General features: G+C 41.3%; 1 protein-coding gene across 7 annotated transcripts in view; it reads left to right on the top strand.

Annotated features, from left to right (window-relative positions):
- LOC121725232 (adenomatous polyposis coli homolog) overlaps positions 1-19,420 on the top strand; it is a 45,137-nt gene extending 25,717 nt beyond the window's left edge. For 4 of the 7 annotated variants that reach the window (XM_042112085.1, XM_042112087.1, XM_042112086.1 and 1 more), the window contains 12 exons: positions 6,807-8,201; positions 8,328-10,296; positions 10,479-10,674; positions 10,886-11,013; positions 11,560-11,690; positions 11,933-12,030; positions 12,324-12,370; positions 12,818-12,912; positions 14,247-14,318; positions 14,517-14,596; positions 14,887-14,957; positions 15,052-19,420. In XM_042112085.1, coding sequence (XP_041968019.1) covers positions 6,822-8,201; positions 8,328-10,296; positions 10,479-10,674; positions 10,886-11,013; positions 11,560-11,690; positions 11,933-12,030; positions 12,324-12,370; positions 12,818-12,912; positions 14,247-14,318; positions 14,517-14,596; positions 14,887-14,957; positions 15,052-19,187 — 8,403 coding nt within the window. In that variant the 5' untranslated portion in view covers positions 6,807-6,821 and the 3' untranslated portion in view covers positions 19,188-19,420. Of the gene's footprint in view, positions 1-3,921; positions 4,254-6,806; positions 8,202-8,327; positions 10,297-10,478; positions 10,675-10,885; positions 11,014-11,559; positions 11,691-11,932; positions 12,031-12,323; positions 12,371-12,817; positions 12,913-14,246; positions 14,319-14,516; positions 14,597-14,886; positions 14,958-15,051 lie in introns of those variants that run through there. The other 3 variants (XM_042112081.1, XM_042112080.1, XM_042112082.1) reach the window with 2 other exon arrangements.

Genomic DNA, 19,420 nt, shown 5'->3' with positions numbered 1-19,420 from the left:
ATTTGATGGACTACGTAGATTATTTATCTCGGATACCAGGTATATCTTGGATCAATTTATTCTTGTTTCTCAAGGCTTTAGTGGGACTTGTGTGGGATTGAGTGAATTGAGTTTAGCTTGCAGTATACTAAGGTCATATTTTATGAAATATTAATGTTAAATAAGTTACTATGTCTTTTCGTAATCATGGAGGTGTACACCTCTACCTATATCTATTTAATCTTCTGCCTTTTGATCTACTACATCAAAAGTAATAATTACTCTTCTTACGTTATGTTAACCAATTAACACTGAATTCACGCCACTGAAAGTGTAAAAGAAACTGACGGTTTTTATTTTTAAATTTAGAACACTTTTCTTCGCGGTTTCTTTATAGTTGGACAGCGTTTACGCTTGCGTGCGATAGAAAGGTGATCCTCTAACGTTGGGTTAAAAAAGTCTATATTTATCGAGCGCTTCCTGCATGTGATGTCTCCGTCTCCTAATACTGTCACTTCTAGCGATGCCGTAGATAACATCAAAGTTGGACTAATTTCAATTATTTTGTACGATGTTTTTGTTTTAGCGAGTTTTTAAAATATTATGTAATCGATACGTTATGGAGCTGGTTAATTAAGAATCTGAATAGTGTTTATCTTGTATTAATTTTTGTAATGTTTTTGTATGTTTGTTAAATTTCAAGATATAGTCCGTCAAGAAAGTGAAGAAATTAAAAAGTGGCAACATCGTAGTGTCATCCCTTTTTTTCTTAGATTGATTTGAAAGGGATGACACTAGATGTTGCCCCTTTTTAATTTCTTCACTTTCCTGACAGACTATAGCTTTCGTCTTTGAAAGGTTTTTATTAAATATGAATAATTTATATTCTTATTTCTATGGCTTCCGACTTACAACGGAAAGTGGAGCCCATATAAAGTCTTTGTAGCTGACTGCTAAAGGTTAAAGGAAAATTTTAGAATATTATAATCCACTGGCGGCTGTTGAAATCTGTTTAAAACTTTTAGCAACTTAAAATTAAATGTCGAGCTGTTGAGACTGAATGTTATTTCTCCTTTCTGCAAAACAATTCTGTCATGAATCATGATTAATGAATAAAAATAAATCTATACTATACGTATATAAAATCAGGTGTTTTAATGGTAAATATTGAACAATATTGTCATAAATATTCTAATATTATGCGTATTCATGTATTATGACGGATTACCGAATACATACATTACTAATTTATTACATAAAGCGGTTCGCTGACACACGCAAACGGCCTTACAATGTTAAATTCCGTTTAAGCGGTTTTGTACCGGCAATAATTAGAAAGTATTGTAATTAGATTGCTAGAAAGTGGTGAACATAACGCTTGGACACCGCATTGAGATGATGCTGCAATAATTTCGTTACAAGATGATATTATGAACTTTGTACGGTAATGGTTTTTTTTTATATCACTAACCACAATCGTGGTTTGTGATATAAAAAAAAACGTGGGTTTTATACGTGGGAGAGCCATGCTTCGGCACGAATGGGCCGGCTCGACCGTTCGACCATCAGATGACCCGTTTGCTCGTTTGCCCACCTATTTCAAAAAAAAAAAACAATCGAAATTTTCGCGATAATTCTGAAAGTAAATACCAAACACCTCAACAACAACATTAAATTTTAGAGTAAAATGCGTCCGTACCCTTGCGACGACATCAAAGCTTATTAAAAGTTAAGAATCGGTCGTATAAGAAGGCACTTGAAACCACCTAAACGAAGTGAAGAGCTGTCGAGATATCTTAAGACAACAAGATGTGGGTTAAGAAGCTCTGATCCAACAGAAATCGTAAATTCTATGTAAATTTAAGTTTTGTAACATTTTTCTGAGTTCAATAAAGATATCCAAGGTTAACTGTTTCTCCCAGTTAGACTAGGGCTTTCGTATGTCTAAAATGATCAATGATGGTTTTGCCTCACAATTTAATAATAATTTGGATCGCAAATCACAATTCAACACTTCTTTAGAAGGCTAATCTTATTCCTTACCTTAACCTTGTCTGGATTTAGGGTGTCTAATGTATATCCTGAAGGCTAACACTATGAAGGTTCTGCTTCTTGAAGCCTACCTAAATCAAAAGCAGAAGCTAGTATCATTCAGTTGCATGCATAAAGTTAATATATTACCTAGCGGAACAACAATCTCGAGCTGTCAAACGTAACCAAAATTGGTTGTATTATATGTGTACGTATACACTTACACAAGCATGATTGAACATGAATTCTATGAGATTAAATTGTCAACGTGCGGCACGTGCTGACTGGACGTCAAAAAAAGAGTGCTGCTGTCATGTATCACACGTCTCTTTTTACCACGCAGTGTTACTGATAGTGACATCTCTCTTGCTCAGGCCTTTGTTTCTCTATTCCGCTAGGTATATTAACTTTATGGTTGCATGCAGTTATCACATCGTTGTTTAAAAAATGAAATCACTTGTTCCAGTCAATAAATCCAGTTGCAAGTATTATAGCATGTTGCATGTTTCACATGTTGATGATCTGGGATAAAAGAGCTTCGATGAAAACTCCAAAACTAGTGCGAGAGTTCTTGTAGGACCAGGAAAATTTTCTCTTCTCAAACAAGTAATGTGTATTGAATATAAACAACGTACGTTAGCTACTCGTTATCTCGAGACGCGTTTTAATTACGAGATAAATTCTCTCCGCCATAAAACCGAGTAGCCTTGAATAACGTCCATGAGATATTTTTACTACAAATTCCAAAATACCCTTGTGTTTACGTTCATCCGGTTGACTATGTTGTGATGCAAGTCCATGTAGATCTAATTAGTCATGCTTTGAAATAAATCGTAATCTGGGTAGGTAAAAAATGAAATAAATAAAGAATATTACATATTATCATTATTATGGTACTGCTTCTAATAATATTAATGATTGTAATCTTTACTTCTAGAGTTGCATTATCGTTATTAGATTGTTTACTTTTGTAAACTAGTCATAAATCATTCGCTCACAGATTAAATCAGAGCACAAGAAAATAATAACTTACGATCTCTTAAATATATCTTTACGATAATAAGGTAGCCTAAAATCATATTTGGGCCGATGGTATTTCCTATAAGTTCATAAAATCGAACACTAAGCTCAACAATAGAACTACTGCTGAAATCTAAAGTAGTCCGACAGCGTTATCCCATTGTGCTATTACAACATAGGCGTTTTGCTTTGGAACTGTGCCCAAATGCTCATTGATATCTTAAAACTTACGTACTACGTTTTGTGTGTCATTGATTGATTCTCTATAAATAGGTGAACTGCTGAAAGTTTATGCAATATTTTATGACTAATTTGCTTCAAATGTATTTATTACCTCTACTTGACCTACTGTGAAATTAGAATAAGAGGTCTGATGGGAACTTTTCTAGTCTAGATTTGTATATGACTATTGTAATATTGCCCCGACTTGTGCATATTAAACAAAATTAAATTTAATTAATATTCTAATGTGTCCGGTAACCTACAATTTTATTTTTATATTAATTATGTAATCATGAGTAATATGCGCGCTAGTATTGGTTTATTGTAACAATATCTTGTTAGTCCTAATACTTTTGCGAATAAAATTATGTTTATTGCGTTAAGTGTCGTGTTCAACGTCGTATTTCTTGTTAAATAATAATAGTCATTCATCACTTTCTTCTTGTTTTTAATTACACATTTTTTAACCAACGTGTATTTAGGAAATACTATTTCCATCGAAGAGCATCTTATTAGATTCAAATAAATCACTATAATATAAATGAACATAAGAAATAGGTTTGAGTATCTATACATAAGAATCGTTACAAAACAAAGCGAACTTATATCCAATACATCAACTGAAAGTACCATCAACGCAACTGCTAACTAGGTGTCTGTTGTGTTCAGATATATTTTTTAATATACAAAACAACGATGAAAGCAACGTGATACAAAGTGAAACAATGAGCCGCGATTACATAAATGTAATGTATGTGAACGAGAATTCGAATCGCACGAATATCGACAGCGGCGACGTTCTCGACAACGAGACAGAGTTCAACGCGAACAGGTACAGGCTGTTCGATGACTTTAGCACGGATTTGCGCATTAGCTTCAACTCGATAAGGAACTTCCACGAGATACTGAGGGATAGGCGCAGGGGGGATCCCAACGACTCCGGGGTCGATGTCGAGAACGGCAACCCCATGGATGACGTAACGTCCAATGACAGCGATTTGGTAAGTTGCCGCTTTGTAGGCTGCATGGTTTTATGTTATGTACTTGTGTGACGCTTGATATCGACTATGTTTGATTAAGACTTCGACGATGCTTGCATATTTTAATAACAATTTTTTTATGTTTTATATACTTGGGTATTTTCGTGTCTTTATTAATTACATCCATCATCAAGATCTTTTCGTCGCTCGCGCTAGTACAATTTTTATTTCCTTCATATGTTTAATTTTTATCATAACAATGCGAAAACGGGTTGTGTTATAATTTTTAATTACCTAATTCATTTTAACCAAATCCCTTTCCTAAAATATGACATTTCAGAGGTAACTTTATTAATTGATGTAATTTACAAAAGCCCAGACTTTCAAATTAACGTAACATAACCTCAATGAACATAACGAGAATTTTTTGACAAAATCTGTTGGAGAATTTGACGACCTCTGTGGCTCAGTGGTGAGCGCGTTGGTAGCTCAAGCCGGGGATCGCGGGTTCGAATCCCGCCGACGGAACAAAAAGTTTTCGAAGTTCCTGGGTCATGGATGTGTATTATAAATATGTGTATCATATAATAAAAATCTTAAATGTATGTATAGTGTAAAAGTATATTTTATATTTCCGTTGTCTGGTACCCGTAACACAAGTCCTTCAGGTACTTACGTGGTGTGAAGCGTCTATAGATATTAAAAAAAAAATTCTCACATTATACTTTTATGTAACATACATAATGGTTGCTTTTGGACGTCCATTTTATCAAGTCTCTAATTGACGGAAACTGAACAGTTTGAAAGTAATTAAACGTAACAGAGGCCGTGTCCACTCATTGTTAGACCATCACGCCATTGTCCATTCGCGTCTCGCCAGTCGCCGTCCATTGTTTCGGGACAATCGTTGACATTTGTGTGACAAATATAGATGCTCATTGTTTATTACTGTCCTTAGCTTTGACTAACTTGATCCGTTGATTTTCAAGAATCAAGGTGGGCATGAGTACTCTAATCACTACTATTTCTTTAGTTAGGTTCCATGTCCGATTCCATTATAGATAATACTAGCTGTCCCGGTGAACTTCGTGTCACTTTAAAACCTTCCCTGGACTTCTACGAATATTATATGACTAAAATCAGCCCAATTCGTTTTCGAGTTTTAGCGCGACTAACACATTATATAAAATTCATGTTCAATCATGCTTGTGTAAGTGTATACGTACACATATTTTTCACACAGATGTAAACCAATTTCGGTTTCGTTTGACAGCTCGAGATTGTTGCTCTATTCCGCTAGGTATATTAGCTTTATGATCATGATACATCAATACAGAGATAAAAATATATTCACGTATTACCAAGTCTATATTTCTTATCTCATCTAGTTCTTCAACGTCTGTTTTCTATGTCTCGCCTATAATTTCTATTTAAACTTTCTTTACATTTCACCATAAGTCATAACGTAGCTTTTTGTAGAATCAAGTTTCTGCTGTAATGGCAGTAGGCTCGCATTTATCATACTCATCGAGGTTGATATATTTTATGGAGAAAGTGATAGCTTTAACAATAGCTTGGTAAATTTTAAACGACTTCATTTGGAACAGTTTCTTCCAGAAGATAATTTGTCAACATCAATAGGAGAGATCTCGAGCTCGTACAATCTCTCGATCTCTCTAGTAATGCGTGCAGTAATAGCCGGAGTACACTTTTCTATGAAAACTGTGAAATTGTGATTGTTATATCGTTAAACTGTGAAATAGATTAAATTGCAATTCTGTTGATTCACGGGAAGGCGTGAAGGTTTACGAAGAATTAAGTTTCTAATAGCTTTATCTTATTTCGTTAGCTGTTGATTGGTATTCTTGTTCATATTATACTATGTGCCACTTAATAATAGTTATTATTATGAAACCAGTTCATTTTACGTCTTAAAAGTTAAAATAAATACTAGAACTTTAACAAAGTATTTTGGTCTGTACTTAACAATTCTAATAAATGAATCATTTCTTACTTAATACTTTGCATATTTACGAAGTATGTAGTATGAATGGCGTTAAGTGCGTGACGTAAATGAAACCACTTCTTTTTTTGGAAGTCGGCTAAAAATAACTGTACTTATTAAAATATTTGCACACCATCTTAGATATATGTTATCTATATTATGATTAATTAAATATTAAACACGTACTTAAATATACAGCATAATTTGTATTGCATACTTGATTAAAGGTTTTTGGTTCAGTCTTGAGATCGTAATTAAGTTGTTTTAAATGTTATAAAAAATTTACCAACTTATTCAATGCAATATAACACATCAATGTGTTAAATAAAATGATAAGATTGAATTAATTGAACTCACCTTATTTTACCTGCTGCTTTTTAATTTGGCGAGTACGATAATTGCAGTACCGCTACGCCGACTTCAGGGCCCAGTGACCATGACCTCACGAACGATTGGCTTATTTTGGTCATATTTTAACTCGATTACCTTATACACGACGGATAAAACCTTAACCTTGATTACATTTTCCACTCGAAAGCGAGTTCTTTAATTATATTGTTTTGTTTCAGTTGGAGAACGAAGTTATGGTAGACCCTTGGAGCAGTATGGACTCCTCCAATTCGCCATTGACTGATTCCGGACCGTCTGCCAATGAAGACTGCACGCCCTCCACTTCTAGTGAGCCACCCCAGCCCCGCGATGACAACGCTCCCGCCCCCTCGGAACCCCGCCGCTACCCAAACCCAAAAGACACCAAAAGCAAAAATAAAAAACACCCCAACGCAAAAACACCGGACAAGGCGAGGAGCCGAGACCTGACTCTAGATTTCGAGGCTTTGGAAAGAGAAACACCGCGCCGGCCGCACTTTCTAGATGACGACTACCTACCGCCTTCAAAATCGAATATCGAGTGTCGAATTCCGAAGCCTCATTTCTTGGACCACTCCCCTTCGCCGGACGAATTCGACGATCGGAACCCGCAGTTTCTCGACGACGAAGTAGACGGCGACGATCACCAGGCACAAAAGAAGTCGGGCGCCCTTCCAAAGAGATCAGCAAAAAACCAGTCTTCCACTTTTGTAGCTCAAGAGGACAGACCGCCTAGAACTAGTTATAGAAGTACACTTCACTATGGTTTAGAAAATCCTGCCCGATCTAGCGAACGTGACAAACGAGCCTCGCAGTTGTATAGAGGTACGTGGCCGGGTGAGCGCGAAGTTTGGACGGCCCACGACGCCGCCAGCGTCCGGAGCTTCTCGAGCAACGGATCCGATGGACCTCGACCCGCCTCAAATTTAGAAAACAAAATGGAGTGCGTGTGCTCGTTGATGTCTCTATTGAGCCTGTCGCCAGAAATCAATGCCGATCTGAGCGGCCCTCTCCTAGACATGAGTAGGACCGTCGAGAGCTGCATAGCGATGAGACAGGCTGGCTGTATTCCATTATTAGTACAGCTCATTCATTCTAAAGTGCCAAGAGAGACTCGTGATCGGGCAGCGAAGGCGTTGCGCAACATTATTCACACGCAGACTGACGACAAGGCCGGCAGAAGAGAAGCGAGAGTTTGGAGGTTACTAGAGCAAGTTAGAGAATATTGCTATGTACTCGAGGACGTCGTGGAAGCTAGGAAGGAGGGAAAAGAAATCATCGAGGATGATGCAACAAAACACCCCAGTCAGAGCGTTGCCGCATTGATGAAATTGTCGTTTGACGAGGAACATAGGCATGTAGTTTGCCAACTAGGTGGGTTACAAGCATTAGCAGCCTTGGTGAGCGGCGATCAAGCTGCACATGGAAGCAGAACTGACGATAACACATGTCTTACGATGAGGAAATATGCTGGCATGACGTTAACGAACTTGACTTTCGGTGATGGAAATAACAAATCACTGCTATGTTCTTTTAAAGATTTTATGCTCGCATTAGTGGAACAATTGGAATCACCCAACGATGACATGCGGCAGGTAAGATTCGTTTTTATGAATTTATGTCCTACTTAAGCATTCTATTTTTATTAAGTTAATTCTAGAAAACATCTAATTTTAATTCAGTACCTACGTATATTTTGCTTATGCTTAATAACTTTTTAGGTGACAGCGTCAGTACTAAGAAATCTGTCCTGGAGAGCAGACACAAACAGTAAACAAGTATTAAGGGAAGTTGGAGCAGTTAAGGGTCTTACGATGGCAGCCATGACCTGTCAGAAGGAGGCGACACTGAAATCCGTTCTATCGGCGTTATGGAATTTGACAGCTCATTGCTCTATGAATAAAGTAGCTCTGTGCTCGGTAGAGGGTGCGCTCGGGTTCCTTGTCGAAATGCTCAGCTACAACTCTCCGACTAAAACTTTAGCCATTGTAGAGAATGCAGGTGGAATTATGCGCAACGTATCGAGTCACATCGCTGTTCGCGAAGATTACAGACAAATTCTCCGCGAGAGAAATTGTTTAAGTGTCTTGCTTCAGCACCTCAAATCTCCAAGTTTGACCGTAGTCAGCAACTCGTGTGGCACTCTATGGAACCTCTCCGCTAGGTGTCCGCAAGACCAACAATTTCTCTGGGACCACGGCGCTGTACCGATGCTCCGAAGTCTGATACACTCGAAACATAAGATGATCGCCATGGGATCAGGAGCGGCTCTCAAAAACTTACTGAACTCCAAACCGGGAAAGACACATATTATATCTCTGGACACGACAGCCAAAACTATGAATTTACCGGCTTTGCCGACTCTAGGGGCGAGGAAACAAAAAGCATTAGAGCAGGAATTGGATCAAAACTTAGCGGAAACGTGCGATAACATCGAGCCGGCCACTTCGCCGACCACGAGTAACAGAGAAGAGAAGAACTTGTTCACTGCAACCGAAAGACAAATTACGATGAATTTGGAACGACACAGAATGACGTCCAGTTCTCCGCTGATGGGATCGCTTACCTCTCAAATATCGCTGAGTCATAGTGCGCATCTCGCTAGCTACCTAAGCTGTAGCAACACCCTATTAAAAGGAGCCCTGGTGTCCCGTTCCTCGCCCGGCGGGAGCTCCTCTAACGTCAACAGGTCGGAAAGCAAAGACTCCGTGACGAGCACACACTCCGACTCAGTGTTCGAAAGAGGAACGCGAACAGGCAAGGTACCGATACCGACACCCCGGAATCGAGATCTGATGAAGATGGATACGGGCAGTGATTCTGTTAAACCTCAACCGTTATCGAAGGACGCGACGTACTTGCAATACGCAACTCAACCGCCCATCCCACCTCCGCGAAGCACGACAGATATGAGAACTAACTACACAGAATCTGGTTACGACGTCGACCTAGATTCTTGCGACCAACCTATAGATTTTAGTAGGAAATATTCGGAAACGAAGAACACCGATGCGGAACCGAGCGAAAAAGGGAAGGTTGACGCTAAGAAAATATATTCTAAAAAGGAAAACCCGAGTACATTCGGTGACTACCAGGAGACTGATCTGGATCAACCCACAGATTACTCCTTGCGCTACCCGGAACTTCAATCCGAGACGGGATCAGATATATCCGAACCGCCGGGTCCTTCGATTAACGAGGATACGATAAAGCATTTCGCAACAGAGGGCACGCCATACGAGACTCCGATTATTTTCTCTACGGCGACGTCCATGTCGGATCTCCGGATCATCGGCAAAGACGGCAAACCGAAGACGTCGAGTTTAAAGGAGCATCCCGAGGCGATGAGTCACTCGGACGAGAAGGACACGTGCTCGATCGAGGATCCGCCGCGGCACGACAACGACAGGGCTATATCGACGCCGCCCACCGCCTCCGTGGCCGAGCCGATCGCGGAGAAGAGGAGCGTTTTCGACACGAAATTCAGTTCCGGTATGATAAGCCCCGAGAAACCTGTTAACTACTGCGACGAAGGCACCCCTGGATATTTCTCGCGAGTGAGCTCGTTGAGCAGCTTAGGCGAGCCGACGGAGGGTGACAATCTAGCGAAGAAGAACGCCCAGGCGACGATTAACGTCGAGCCGAGTCCACAGGAGCCGGGGGCGATCAGCTCTGGAAAAGATAAAGAAGGTGAGTTATTTTAGTGTGAGAATAAAACATAAAACTTATTTGCACACTCATTAAAATCATGCATAGTTAAAAAAGTAGTTAACGCCATACAAATAGGCAGTTATTGTACTCACTAACTTATAATATGCGCCATTATTAAAGCTTCATAAACATAATATTCTTAAAATTAATAATGTTTTTAGGATCAAAAGCGGTGACCTTCGCAACGGAGCCAATATCGATAACTCAAGAGAACTCCGGATTGGCGTCGAACAGAACTTCTTCACCTCAGCGATTCGTCGAAGAAACGCCTCTGATGTTCTCAAGGTCCAGTTCCTTGGGATCTCTCCCGGAATGTTCCCAGCAGGACGATCAGGGCTCAGTGTTGTCAGAAGTTAGGTAAGTTTTTTGCTCGTTTTGGTGTCTTTTTTTGTAAGTATTTAATACTATAAATTATATATAGGTCTATATTCAGAATATAATAGAAATTGGACCAGTGCGCTTGTGAATAAATATCTAAGTTATTAATTGCTCCGAAATTTTATACTTCCAAGAGGTTCCATGTCTAAGAATACTTTTTTTCGACCCTCGTTTTATGTCTTTTTTTCAGTCGTCTAACGTCAGGCTGTATATCCCCGAGCGAGATCCCGGATTCTCCCGGGCAGAGCGTCCCGCTGTCCCCGCGCTCCCGACACCCGCCCGCCGAGCCGATTGTACAGTCACACACACCGCCTATGGGTATGTAAATGTGTTGTGAATTGTGATATTTGCGTCATCAATTATTATTATTTAGGCCTTAAAGTTTCATTACCATTAAGCTGATCGCACATTTGTCAGCACCGTACTGGTCGAATGCACCGCATAGTACACAAAATGCGGCGCTTACGTTGCGGACGAATGTGCGAGGTTTCATATCATTTCATACAACTAATTAGGCTCGTGCGTGCTGATAAATGTGCGATCATCTTTAAGGTCCTAACGACTATAATAATCATCATTACACTAGCAGCCCACTGTATATAAATTTAAGTATACTAAAAACTTGTAGCCCCTTATTTAGTGGAAACGCTTATATCATAGATAAGCGTAGCTTAGGTATGCGTTACAACTTACAATACATATTGAATTTAGAAATTATTGACAGTACTCGCGCTCAAAAGTGATACATTTACCGACTTGAAAAACGCAAACAATCGACGATTCTTTGACAGTTGCAACCGTTAAGCGATCGCCTTGCGCTTTTTAAATAAAAGTGATCTTCATGTGTCCCTCCTGTATGTCCAGAGTCGTGTCCCGATGCGGGTGTCACGTCGGTGTTTGAGGAGCGCGTGTCGCGGTTCGTGGTGGAGCACACGCCCGCGCAGTTCTCCGCCAACACCTCCCTGTCCAGCCTCACCATTAACGACGAGCCCAAGGTACACCGCACACAAAAACATAACACATTTAGACACACGTATGTTCGCAGTGGACAGTGGTGTCCCTTGAAACCTCTCAAATTTTTTTTCTTGTATATAGTTATTTATTCTAGTAAATAATAACTAAGTTGCGACAGTACATTACCCAGATATTTTAGCAGTATTGCGAGTATATTACGTAAAACACATTTTCAATAATAATCCTACTGATTATTATTATATTTGTGTTGTGTATTTTTCAGCAAATAATACACTTGGAGGATGACAACAAGCCGGTTAACGAGGAAAACATACCGCCGCCGCGCGAGGAGGATACCAGCTCACCTATTCCCACTGAAAGGTATATAACTTATAAGGATATGGTTTTTACCTTAATAATAAAATTAACATGATGTGTATAGTTACGCTATATTTGTCTTGTGTGTCATGCATTACCGACAAGACAAAGTATTGAAGGCAAGGATAAAATATTGTGTAGTAGTTTTGCATCAAAGAGAAATTCATAGTTTACAAACTTTTACGTCAATAATATTATTATTATCGATAAAAAAATTCCCGAAGTTTCAAGTATATTTGACAAATTATAACGTTAAGCAAGTTTTGTTTTGCCTCATGCCACTTTTTATTTTTCAGACATGGTGATACGTCTACCGAAAATGCCGGCAGCGATATGTTAAAAGGTAAGATAGAATTCAATAATATGTATATCGATAATAATTGCCGCACTTATGTAAAGCCTAATAGTACACGTTGTCACTATGAGGATAGTTTACTTTAATTAATTATGTAATATACAATAATAATTATTATTAATCACCACGATTTCCGCAAATAAATGCAAAGTATTAATGAGTTACGGTGATTATATTATGATAAGTAAATATACATCTACAATATATGCAGTCAGTGAAAGTTATCAGATGATAAAATTTTATCAGTGAAAGAATCATCAACATGTGTGAAACGCCTATCGCTGGAGCTGCCATAATAACACGATAAAGATTTTCCATTTTTAAATAATATTTTATAGGTTGTGATTTTACTTACATACAATGTATGCCAATAAGGTTTTTGAATATTCAAAATTGTGACTTGTGATGTGTTTTGAAGAGTATTGCTTGTTTCAACAGCGGATGTGGGTTCGGAGGAGCGGGCGTCGGACAGCTCGGCGCTCAGCGACTCCGATCTGTTGGAGGAGTGCATAAGGAAGGGAATAGAGCAGGTACCATCAGTTAACCATGCCATAATATTATGTTTATTCAAACAATAGTCTAGTGCGATGTGCGATTTTCATCTGCGGGGCTAAAATGGTCGCTTTGAAGAATCATGACATGAATCATAATATGATTCATTTTTCTAAAATCGCAAAATGCAACTCTGCTTGCAATTCATTTCTCTATTTTTGTACTGATTTGACATTTGTCAGTTTGACAGTTTGACAATTCATTTACTGAATTGATTCAGAGGAATTGCTAATGGTGACCATTTTAGCCCTGCAGGGGTATTGTCTTCAGAAAATTAATTCATGTATTCATCAAAATCAATTTATGTATTTTTATTTTTAACCCCCTACCAAAAGGAGGATTGTTTTAAGTTTGACTTATCTATATGTCTGTCTCTATTTGTGTGTCTGCCCATAGCGTTCAAACGGGTGGACCTATTTTGATCAAATTTTTTTTGTTTGAAAGCTGTGTTCCTTAGAAGTAGCTAAGTTACTAGTTAGTTATTGTAATATGCTTAAATACCAGACTGTCTTGTTTAAACTGATTTTTTATGTTATTAAAGTCTACTGAACTTTTCTCAAACACAAACATAATATTGTACTAGAGTCAGGACAATTTAGCCCCAATTTCACCAACGACTGTTAAAGTTAACGCCGGAATTAGTATCACGTTACCTCTTTCGATTTTCATATGAATGAAAGAGAAGACATTACATTTTAACAAGCTGTTAACACTAACAGACGTTGATGAAATTGGGGCTGGTGGCACCAGAGGTTATTAATCTTTCTAGTCTAGGAGCTATGTAAAAAATACTCGCACTGCATTATGTTAACTTAAGAATAAAATTGAATTCTGGTAAAGAAACAGACTTTATATTTTTATCGGAAAACGTCTTAGTTACCTCTTCGTATGATAATCTCCAACTATTTATGAGTTTGAAGTGATATAATTCAGACTGTGTTCACATCGTGTATACAAAATACGATATCACCCTTATGTAACCATACACGCATCTGTCACTTCATTGTCAATCGCGGTTTGTATAGAAAATAACAAGTTTTTTGACAGGGAGTGAATGACCGCTACAGACAGAATTCCGTGATTTGAGAATAGTTGGTCGTTGTTAAGCATTTGTGTCCTAACCCGCATTTTTTGTTGAATTTTAAATGCAGTCTTATTTTAAATGATATAAAGAACATAACCGCATTCATAATTACTCAATACGTAATTTGCGGGATAGTACACGAATGCTTAACAGCGCGGCGTCCAGTTAGTCTTATACTGTAGTATTTTAAATTATTTATGTTAATAGATCAACACATTTTATTAACAGGTGGTTAAAAACAAAGGGCCGGCATCGGACGTGTCGTCCGTCAACCCGTACTCCGTGAGAGGTGATCTCTATGTGAGTTAACTAAATTTATTACATACTTGAAGCAGAAGTTGACACCGAATTGCAATATTATAGGTTATTGTTGACTTGTTACTAATGGTTGGCATCATTACATAATATGCTATTTCATATTATCTACAATAGTTGTTAGAATTAATGGATTGGTAATTAAATTAATTTTTGTTATCCATCTATGTTATTTATTTACAGAGATCTCTGCCTCCCTACCTGCGGTCCTCCACAGAAACTGTGATGATGTCACACGAATTCGGCAGAAGCATTAGGGACAGGTGAGCTTATGGTTTATATAGGAACGCACTAACACAACACCAACTGTAGATAGACAATGATTTACTAATAAAATCGCAATTAAATACGGACATTTTGCCTTGACGTTTGTGACGTCACACCCAATCTGTGTTTGTTATACTGTGACTTGTAGATCCCCTAGTCTAGTCCTCTATCATAATATTTATATGGCGGACTTCATTTTACATACTATGTAAAATCCGCTGTTTCTTCACTTTAATAATTTAAGTTACTTGTTATATTCCTTAATGTTTATGCATTTAATTTTCAGTCCGCCGCCGTTGCCTCCCAAGATGGCCGCTGCACCGCCCCGCCCACCACCACCGCCTGCACGTATAACAGGTAATTTGTAATTTTACTAGCACTACTTATAACTTAAATTTTTAACTTATACCCATGAGACGCAAACTAACTAATAATATTTTTCTTGTTTTAGATTTTAAAGCTGATAACACATCACCAGACAAGTTGGGGGTAGTCCGCAACAAACCGAAACTGCCACTGGGCAACCTACAAAGAAACGACTCCCTTAGCTCCTTAAGTTTGGACTCGTTCGGATCTACCGACAGGGAAATATTCGAGGAGACCGTCAAAGCCGGGCTCTCCAGTGTGAATCCTCGAGCAGCTCTCGCTCTCGACAGCGACAAGGGAAAAGCGCATTCGGTGGAACGACGCCCAGAGTCCGCCAAGCACGGCAGACACCATAAATCTCTCGATAGGAGCGATAAAATTGCCCACCGCCTCTCTAAGATCAGGGACCCCGAGTTCGAGAGAAACATCGCCGCCGGCGCGTACAACGTAAACTTTTCCAACAAGGTTACACTGGAGCAGGAGTTTGTAGCGTCCGGTCGGTCGTCGTACGCCGACGAGCCGTCGAACGCTGTCACGCACCAGTCTAGAGCTCGCGGCCGCACCTTCGACGACGGCCCCCCGAGCCTCCCGGCCCGTATCGAGGACAGGCGCCTCGACCGAAGCTCCTCCCTGAGTTCCCTCAGCAACGACTCCTTCGGATCGACCGACAAGGAGGTCTTCGAGCGCTGCGTCCGCATGGGAATGTCCAAGACAAAAAAACGCGACGAAGTTAAACTCAGAGTCAAAAGCGACGATCGGCTCGACGGTCGAGAGTCCGCCCGGCGGCGACGAAAGGACAAGCAGCACCAGGGGGCGCTCGACAAAATGGTGGGGGAGGAGGCGAGGGACCGCGCCCTATTAGAGGAGGTCATCGCTCGGGGTGCGGGCGAGGCGAAGGACACTCAGCCAAAAAACGTTCTGGCGCCGTCTGCGGCTCTCGCGGACGCAGGCGGCGCCGCCCCCGCGCGAGACACGCCCACTGGCTGTGAGCGCCCGCCCACCATCACCGTGCACGACGCACCGACGACGGACGACTCCACGCTTCTCGAGGACGGTACGACGACTTTCGAATCCGCCGACTGCACCGTTATGGACCGCTCGAACGAGTGTCTCGCGCCCCAATCTGCAAACACCACCATCGACTCCGAAAAGGACGAGTTGAACCGCTCCAACGAATCGTACGCCGACGTCCTCGAGGCGTCCTGGAGCGACGAGGAGAAGGCACCGTGCGTGTACAACGCGGAAACTCTGACGAGAAAAGGCAAGCACAAACTCGAGTGGACCGACATCAAGTGCACCGACAGCGAGATTCATCTCGAGGACGTCTCAAAGAGAAGCAACGACACGTGGAACGACAACACCTGTCCAGATGACGTCACGTTCCCGACTATCAGCGGGTCGATCCACCTCGTATCCTCCATGCGGAGCGAAATCGTCGATGCGTCTATGGCTTTGCCCGATTTACTCGAGAAGAGCGAGGCGAGAAACTTTTCTAAACCGGACCTAACGGACCAACTAGATGGCAATATTGATGTGGAGGTCACCGAAAAATTTGACGACAAGATATTATTGGAAAATATTCCGGAACCTAGTTTCACATCTCTCATCGATGAGAACGAGCAGAAGTTCGATTCGATCGTATCGTCGGCCATAGAGATGGAGGCCGCCAGATTGGCAGCTCAGCTGAAAAATTCCCAGTACGCGTTAGAAAATAGTACCACCTCTCTGACGTCCGTCGATTTAGATCACATTAAGCCTCCGTCGAATTTAGGTAGTTTACTGTCTCTGAGCGCATCGGCTCAGTGGGACGAATCATCTCAAGCTTCAAAAAAATCTTCGCGCTCCCGTAAAAAATCTCTGCCGGTAGCTTCGATGGTTAAACGCGCGTTGAGTAACTCGATGCATCAAGGTAGCTCCGAGCATTTGGACACGACTCCCCTAAGCTTATTGGAAAATATGAAACCTCCCTCCGAAATGGAAAATATGGACATGGACGGAAGTATGATTTCCGTCTCGAGTATAGTGTCCGAGGTAGCAGACGCTAGAAAGACGCCAGTTATATTTGACTTCAAACAACCCGTACAAGATTTTCCACTCTGTACGACGTTCACCAACGTCTTCCAAGATTTAGATAAAGTAAATCCCCCCTCTTTGTTTGACGAAATTGCTGAATCTACTTTGGAAGTAGAGCAGACGACGGCGCAGCAAGTTTATGACGACTGTATTTCTAATACGCTCAACGTTATAACCGACATACCGTCGGGGTCAGAAAATTGTACGCCGCTTCCTTCCGACATGAGTAGCGTTGAATCGACTCCAAAACGACAACGCGACCAAAGGTACTTAACCCCGAAAGAAAAGAGGAGTGCCGCTAAACATAGGTACCAAACCTACACGATCACCGGTACAGCATCCGAGTCGGACAGAGTATTAGAAACTGAATCTGAAGAATATCTGACGTGGACCAAGTCGGAGAGCGATAAGTCCGAAGAGTACCTCACCGCTAACTCCGAATCGAAGTCTAAAAAACGAGTCAGCGCAAAGCAGAGGCGGCTAGACGATAGAGCGAGATATCAAACGCAGACCGTTGACATTCAGAATATTATGACGAACAATACGAGTAAGCCAGCGGAACAAACCGATCCACACATAGAAAATCTCAAACGGCGACTTGCAGCTAAAAAGACGATAAAACAGAGACGAATAGAGGACGCCGAGAGATTCAGAACCAGGACCCTAAGCGAAGATATACCTCCTTCGCCCACGTTTGTTACAAAAGATGCGAGTTTCGAAAACGTCGAAACGACAACCGGATACGATAGCCTGTCATCTAATGAACTTAATCATCAGCAAATACACGACGAGAGATCCGGCGACGACGTCTTTAGAGATGTCGACAGTGGCCACAACGAGGATGACTTCGAATTGAACTCTACTAAAATGAAAACGTACACCAAGAGCTTCCGAAATTATCTCCCCGTGGTAGAGAGTCCCGCGGCTGTGGACATGTGTGTTGTGAATAACTTGAAAAATATTGAAATGACGGCCTCGTACAGGCGAAGTCAAGATAAGGATCTGTACCAGCATCCCAGCAGCAGTGACTTCGCGAGCTACGAGGCCGACAGCCATTCCGACGACAGGGGCCACTCCGATTCAGATTCCGAAACGCCGTCCCTGAGGCCGAAGCCAAAAATAATCAAACCGGAGAACAGAGACGAGAGTTTGGATTCGAACGAGTCTTTGGAAGCTGAACAGGAGGCTCCGAAGGCGATTCGGGGACGAAAGAAGGCAGCGTACGTGTCGCCGTACAGGCGCAGTGCGCCCAGTCCGAAGAAAGCCACACCGCAAGCTGCTAAAACGCCTTCGAAATTGAGCGCGACTCCGAAAACTTATATCGGAGCAGCCAAACCACAAACGAGTGCCAAAACCCCGAACAAAACCCCACCTTCGGCTAAAACTAGTGCGAATACGTCACCTAAAAAGGTAGCACCGAACAAATCTCCGGCGAAGACAGCTCCTAAGGCTTCCACTACGCCGCCGGCGCCCAAGCCGCTCCCGCTGGTGAGGCAGGGCACCTTCACGAAAGAGGAGAGCACGGTACCTGCGAAATCGCTACTGGTGACTGATAAAAAACCGAGCACCTCGCGGCCGGCCACCTCGCCCACGAAAGCCGCTAACACCTCGCCGTCGAGGCTTCCGCAGTTCAATCGCACTAGACCGCAATCGAACAAAATTCCTAGCCAACCGAAGCAAACGAAAACGTGGAAAAGAAACTCGGAGCCCACCATGAAAAACTCCGCTTCCAACCACAGCCTCCAGAGCAACGACAGCGGAAAGACGATCGTCCTGGCCCGGACGTCGCGGCCGGGCAGCACCTCCAGCGTCAACTCGATCTCGTCGGCGACGAAAACGAAGGACGTCGAGAGCAAAATAGCGAACCTGTGGAAGAAAGTCGAGCAAACGAAAAAACTTCCCGCAAAAAGCGACAAGAAAGTTTGGATCGAGAGCGACAAGACCGAGACTCCGAAATTGATTCGGAGCTCCACGTTCGAGGGGCAACCCAAGCTCAGTCAGATCAACTCGAACCCCAAACAGAAGACTGCAATCGGAATAAGAGTGTCGCAGATACCGAGCTTACGGCCGAAAACAGTCGCGAAGACGGCCATTCCGAATGTTAAGAAAACAACCACAGCTAGGACTGTGAAGAAAACTGTCGGGTAAAAGCGATCGTTCGCAAAGTTTTTACAAAATATAAATCAGGCAAAACCGAATCTTTTTGAAGTCACATTCACCATGCGATAAATTAACCTTTTCTAAAAAACTAAACAATAATTTTCCGAGTTTTCTATTACACGTCCAACAATATTCTAGCAATATAGGTATATTTGTAATCGGATCTTTCTTGTCATATAGTCTGTCAAAGAAGTGAAGAAATTAAAAAGTGGCAACATCCC

The sequence above is a fragment of the Aricia agestis genome, chromosome 3, assembly GCF_905147365.1.
Source record: "Aricia agestis chromosome 3, ilAriAges1.1, whole genome shotgun sequence".
NCBI classification, from domain to species: Eukaryota; Metazoa; Arthropoda; class Insecta; order Lepidoptera; family Lycaenidae; genus Aricia; species Aricia agestis.
The sequence above is the reverse complement of the archived record's forward strand: the minus strand, read 5'-3'. Positions and strand labels throughout refer to the sequence as shown.